At 35.4% G+C, this 6,876-nt stretch overlaps 1 protein-coding gene across 1 annotated transcript in view; it reads left to right on the top strand.

The window, feature by feature from the left end:
* Positions 1-715: 715 nt before the first annotated feature.
* The window catches only part of fam26f (family with sequence similarity 26 member F), a 9,806-nt gene continuing 3,645 nt past the window's right edge, over positions 716-6,876 (top strand). Inside the window, exons 1-2 of the mRNA XM_015372938.1 lie at positions 716-801; positions 4,357-4,878. Coding sequence (XP_015228424.1) covers positions 778-801; positions 4,357-4,878 — 546 coding nt within the window. The 5' untranslated portion in view covers positions 716-777. The remainder of the gene's footprint in view (positions 802-4,356; positions 4,879-6,876) is intronic.

The following is a 6,876-nucleotide window of genomic DNA, read 5'->3' as shown; positions in this document are numbered from 1 at the left end:
CGTTTTTCTGCGTTCACATCTTTTCCCCCACAGCTACATCACCTTTGAATTTCTTTTTTCTTTACATTGTACATCATCATTACACATTTCCCAGGACTTTGCCTCGCTTTACAAATATATGCTTAACAATCAGTAAGATTCAATTTCAAATTATGCATGTTTGGGTTTTTTTTGTTTTTGTTTTTTACTTCATCAATGAATGAAAAGGAATCCACGTAACAGAAGAGACAAATTTTCTTTAGCTGGTTTAATTATATTAGTTCTTAATCATTTGATTTTTTTCCATGAATACTTCATGGGTTATATCTTTAATCAAGATTTAACTTTTAACTCTCTGCCATTTCCATTCTATAAATAGCCTAAATTCTATCCTTATTCATCCTAAATCAATGATTGAATAGCTTATGAAAATGTATTCTTTTACAGCATTATGAGGTACATTACAGCTTGTTTTTCCCTTGTCAGGGTAGTTTGAAAAGGAGTTGTCCTCCTTTTTGGATGCTTTTTGAATCTTTAACAGACAAGCAAAAAGTACTTTAGAGAAATGTTTTTCTTATATGTTAATGAAAATGACAAACTAACAGACAAAGAGGGAACTGCAATAACAGTAACCAATCATTTGACAACAAAGAGACTGAAAACCAGAACTCATGCAACTGAGATGAAAGGAAACTAGTTAGGTTGATTCACCGAAAAGGAGAACAGGCATTAGATACTGTCACTGTAGTAGTAGTAGGTCAAAAATAACTTCAGTGATCTTTTATTTTTAGTCTAAAAATGCAGAAAAAGTCCTCCGTGAAGGTAAGTTAACAGATTGCGATTAACATTTCTGTTTCAATCTCACTGCAAACATTTTTTTCTTCCCTTTTATTTTAAACAGTAGGCCTAAGGATTTTGTTAGTATTTATTAGAAAATCCCATGAGATTTTGCAAAATTCTTTCCAAACATTAAATATTTGAAGCTGAACCTTTTCGAGAAAAAGAATGCTAGTATTTTTTTCAGCTTTTAGGTCATTCCGTGGAAAATGTAAAGATTGGACCTCTGAATTTAGAGGTTTTTGATTATAACCTTTTTTTCTTTTTTTTAGTTTCATAGCCTATAGAACTTGTAACATATTTTTCAAGCTCAGACACCATTTTCTGCGAATATCTTAGCACATTGTATCCAGGGAACAGATTTTCCTTTTCCACCACGTCACGTCACAGGACAAAGGTTAACAAATTAAAGGGTAATTTTAGATAAAAGTAAGACAAACAAAATGTTATTCACTTCAGAAAGTCTTTTTTTTTTTTCAATAATACCAAAAGTGTGTTCAAAGTGTTTTTTTAAATGTTTTTATTTGATGTAGAGCATTAATAAATAAATGTAATATGTGAGAGATCATACTTTCTTTGTTAAAATTTACATTCTGACTTACTTACATAATATGTACATTATTGCAAATATAAACTATGTGTATAATTTATTTGACCGCTAAATTACCTTTTGTCTTTGAAAAAATAAAAAACATCACTCTGTGACGGAGTGGAATATAGTGTGATGGGGTGGAATGGACAAATCTAAGGACTGCACCATTTAAATTTCATAGTTGCTTAAATTTGGTTGACATAATTCAGGCCACAATTAATGACAGACACCAACAGAAATAACCACTGCTTTATTTAAAAACAGCTCATCAACAAACAACAACAACAACAAAAAAACATTAATCACAGCTTACTTTGGGTAGTAGGATCATTTACAGCTGTTCTCTGCAAGAAATTTTTGATGTAGTTTTTCATTGATTCCTTCAACCATCAGTGACAAATGTGTCTGAGTTCTACTAATCTGACCTTGACTGCTGCTGTCTCTGTGGATCAGAATCTGGACTTTGTGGTGGGGGGAAGGCCCCCACCATGTATGTATGTTGTATGCTTGTCTTTGTGCCTTTCTCTATATCCCTTCTCCATCTCTCTCGCTCACATTCTAAATACTTTTGCCTCCTTTCAGGATCAACATTACGGCGTGCCCGACAACGCCTCTGATTTTCCGCTGCATTTAATGAGCTATAATTATCCTGAGCTATCTCTATAGTTATGCTGCTATAGGCTTAGACTTCTGGAGGACATAGGGACCCCCATTTCATCATTCTGCTTCATTCTCTCTCTGTTCTCCTATTCTGCAGAATCTGTTAGTTCAATCTCTAACCTTCTGCTCTCTCTGCTTTTCCTCAGAGTAGCTTTGCCTCGTCTGTTCCTGTTTAGCTGTGACGTCATCCTGGAAAGAAACATCAGCTGTGCTGCTGCCATCAACACCCTTGTTTATAGATGTTGGAGATCGGCCTGTTTTCCAGTGTGGTCCTGTTTCTCTGACCTTGACTGAGCGGATGTGCTCTCTTCGTCCTCTGGCATGGGAGCTGGCTCGGAGCTCGTCTGCCTGGCTGTGTGTTTCCTGGACGGGGCCGCCTTTTACAGCTGCTTTTTGTGTCTCTGCTTCTGTACCCTTGAACCCCAGTCGGCCTCAGCAGATGGCCGCTCACACTGAGCCTGGTTCTGCTGGAGGTTTCTTCCTGTTAAAAGGGAGTTTTTCCTCTCCACTGTCGCTACAAGCATGCTTAGTGTGAGGGATTGTATTTGAGTCAATGAGTCGATGCAATCAACTGGTTTTCCTTAGATAGAAAACTTTGTATCAATTTGACTGTATGATCTGGTTGAACTGTAAAGTGCCTTGAGATGACATGTGTTGTGAATTTGGCGCTATATAAATAAACTGAATTGAATTGAATTAATTTGAATGGACTCATTTTCATCCTCCAATATTATCCTGATAACAAAGAACAAACTGTTCAATTTGATGCTGGGGGAGGAAAGTGTTAAAGAGATTTAAATATTTTATACTAATATCAATATGAAGAACATTGCCACCTATCACAAAGATTCCAACCCGTCAGGCGTTAGTGTGACGGGGAGGAATCTAAAGCAATATGGCTCAATTTCTGGATATGATAAAACCTGATGGTGCCGTTAGCATTGAAGTACAATGAAAAATGAATGATTAATACAAATATAATTTCAAAATTTGATTAACAAATTGTTTCCCCCACTTTTTGTGTGTGACGGGGTGGATATGCTATGGTTAACAGAAAAGATTTTGAAGGTAAAATGTACCAAAAATGTTCTTAAAGAAAAAAACAAAACTCACCATTGTTTGGACTTCTCTTCTTTAAACTCTTCAATGATGTCACTTCATATTAGTGATGTCATTTCACGTTAGTAATGTCACTTCTAGGAAGTGTATTGCATTTTGGTGCAAAATAACATTGGTGTGATGGGATGGAATATGAAATTGATGGACATAGAAAAATCATGCTATTTCAATTAAAAAATATGACATTTTAATATAATGAACACATTTCCTATTGAGAGGAGAGTATTTCTAACCATAACAACAAAAAATGTTTGAGATTTATTTATTTATCTATTTCATATTTCTTAAGTTTTACATTGCACGAATAAGAAAAATGGTCAGAGCGGACATGAGAAGTAAAGAAAAAGTTATAAATATGCAAAATATATATTATTATTCAATTTTATTTCACCTCATGCTACCAACTAAACTTGAATCAAAGGCTTTAGACACTTAAAGTATTACTGACAGTTTTATTATGCTTCCTATTCCTCTTTGAATGTTACGGACCCAAACTTAACAGTTTTCATGGAATGACCCTTTTAGCTTTTTTAAAGAGGATGTGCACAGCACCCGATCCATTCCGTTTTGATGGCCCTCCTTTGGACTAACAGTGGGGGTAGAGCATGGCAACATCACAGTAAAAGGCATTCACAAAGATAGGTCTTATTTCTGTCATCAGAAAACTGCTATTGTGTAAGGGGAGAAAGGATGTTTCTTCAGGGTATTGCTGTGTGCATTTTAAGCTTCCTTTCTTGAATAAAACAAATCTCAGAAAACTGAGTCCAACTGGCTAAATTCTTAATAAAGATGACATATGCCTGGGTCCATTTGGTTTCACCTTTTGAACCTGTGATATCTGAGGATACCAAGACCTTCTGATTTTTTTTTTTTCTTACAGTCTGCTAGGCTAGTTGTTTATTTGTTAACACAGTCAGAGTGACACTTGATCACTTTAGGTAATTGGAGACACATGGTGAGACGCACCTCAACATCAGGTATAAACTGAATATTGTTTACTAGCTACAAAGCTCAGAGAGCAGGGTTAGACCCGCCACTGACGTGACAGCTTCCAGGAAATGCAAGAGTTGGTGTTGGTGACAGTTAAATATAGGGGTGGAAGTGAAACTGATCAGTTCTCTCTCTCTCTCTCTCTCTCTCTCTCTCTCTGTCTGTCTGACACTTTGCAGCTGCAAATGGATAAGTTTAAGACGGTTCTAAATATTGCCAACAAACAGACCAACCTTGGCTTTGGGTTGGTGGCTCTGATGACAGCAGGAGGAGAGCAGATCTTCTCCTCGGTGGCCTTTAAGTGCCCCTGCAACGAGCTAAACTTTCTCTATGGAATGGTCTTCCTGCTGGTACCGGCGCTTGCTTTGCTGCTGTTGGGCTACATCCTGAGTAAAAAGATGTGGAGGTTGTTAACAGGTTTCTGGTACAACAGGGCAAAGAAGTGTGCCTGTAAAAACTTGATTGCCACTTTCAAGGCTTTCCTCCAGATCAGTTCCATGGCGTTCGTGGCGCCGTCTACCTGGATTGCTGTTGCTCTACTTCATGGAAACTATTATGAGTGTGCAATGACGGGGACCACCATTAACAGTTACAACCAGTATGTGTGCAAAGATAAGTCGGACTGTGCAAAGAACCTCCACATGTTCCCTTGTGATAAACGTAATGAGGAAGTTCTCCGTATCATAAGAGCTCAATCTCAGGTAAGCAGTTTGTTAATGTAATTCCACCATAGCATTAATAACACTGAGTTATTCCTGTTTTTTTACGAGCAAATGATTGCAAAGCAAAAATGAATAAATATCTTGCAATTTAGCAGAACATTGGAACTTAGTCTGAAAAGACTACAAAAGTTAGATGGACTGTTTAATCAGCACTGTGAAGAAGGTTTAAGGATGAAGGAGAGATGGGGGATCTGGAGTCAACAAGTCATCTCTATGACATACATTTGATCTGCCAAGCCACCAAAGCACGTCAGTCCGATCTGCACAGTGAATTAACCTGTGCACATGGACTCACCTGGTTCAGTGGTTGGGCAGATCAAATATATGGTATATGATTTATTGACTCCAGATCCCCCATCTCTGGGCTGAAGAGAACTGAAATATAGACCTACCTTCTAAATTATTCAAACTGTTGGTTAACATTGTTGTGCAAACAGCTAGACATGTTAACAGGTCTATTCTGCATTAGTATAAATATAACCTTTAGTTGTGTTGAGCCAACAATAGCATGCAAACTGGAGACCATATAATCTTTGCTGCAAAACATGTAAATCTAAGTAAATCATTTCTTAGAATAATTGTGTTTTTGTTAAATTGAGGAGTTGAGACACATTGCCAATGGAATAACACAATCTACTTCTAAAATAAGAAAAACGAAACAATTGCAGTCTCTTTTTTTAAGTGTATAATATCTAATTATATTATTTTAAGGGTAAAAATGCTCATTCCTTTGGCAGATGATCTTATTTTCATACTCAAATTAAGCGTTTTTAAAGTTTTAAATGTTTAAATTCTGATTATTAGAAGTGAATAACTGGTTACATTTAAGTTCTTGAAAAAAAAAAAGGTTTGCTTTTAGCATTTCTACAGTTTGATATATTATTTCCACTTCAGCTTTTATATATTTAAAGTTTCACAATTTTTACTCCTACTATAATAGTGGTGGTCATGCTTTCTGGCAGCTCTACCCAACTCTAATTACTTAACTGGATAAAAATCATAAACATCTGTAGAGGTTCTATCTGAATTTGTTTTTTTATTGTTGTATTTGTATACCCATTTATTTTATTATGTCATTTTTTTTCCAGTTTTTCTTAAATATTGTATACAAATTTGGTCAATGTTTATGATTAAGGTTTTAGTAAAAAATTTTTTTTCCCATTTTAACCAAATACTTGTTGTTGGTATATATTTTTTTTACTTTTTAATTGGTCTTGAAGTGTTTTTTTTACGCTTCTCTGTACAGACCTTATACCAATGAATTGTATATTTTAAGTGGTTTAACACCCATACGAAATGTATTACTATAACAGCGGCCTGATGCAGTCACCATTAAATCTGCATTATGTCTCATTTATTGCATGGCCCTTGGTATGTTTTGGCTGCAATTTAGCCAGGAAAGCAAATAACTTTGTTTTTTTATAAACGCGCATAAACAACAAAAAAATATTTAAATGCTAGCAAAAGGTTTGTATAAAATGTGTTTTCAAATACATAACCTTTTAGTGTATATTCATTGAAGAAACAAAAGATTTTAATTTTAGCAATAGTTAAAGTTTGCCAAGTATTACCAAAACTATGTTTGTGTTACTAATATATTTAGGCTGAAAATATCTTAGATGGTAATAATAAAACCCAGACAGTTTTAATTTAACATTAACATTGAAAGTCCCAACTAAAAGTTCTAGTGAGAGAAACCTTAACTTAAAGGTCATGGCTACAACTTTTTTTTAAATTAAAACAACACATCTTTTAAAATAAAATGATAGTATTCTAAAAAATGTCAGTGTTAACGTTAGCTGACCTGGCAACCCTTAAAGCAAGCATTATGTTGATTCATCCTCAATTCATCCTCAGTTCAATTCAAGTGTTGATGGCAGCAGCACAGCTGATAGTTCTCTCCAGGATGGAGTCACAGCCAAACAGGAACAGACCAGATGAAGTTAAGAAAAAGCAGAGAGAGCAGAACATCAGAGA

The sequence above is a fragment of the Cyprinodon variegatus genome, unplaced genomic scaffold, assembly GCF_000732505.1.
Source record: "Cyprinodon variegatus isolate N-32 unplaced genomic scaffold, C_variegatus-1.0 Scaffold78, whole genome shotgun sequence".
NCBI lineage: Eukaryota > Metazoa > Chordata > Actinopteri > Cyprinodontiformes > Cyprinodontidae > Cyprinodon > Cyprinodon variegatus.
Note: the sequence above shows the minus strand (reverse complement) of the source record. Positions and strands in the feature narration are given on the sequence as shown.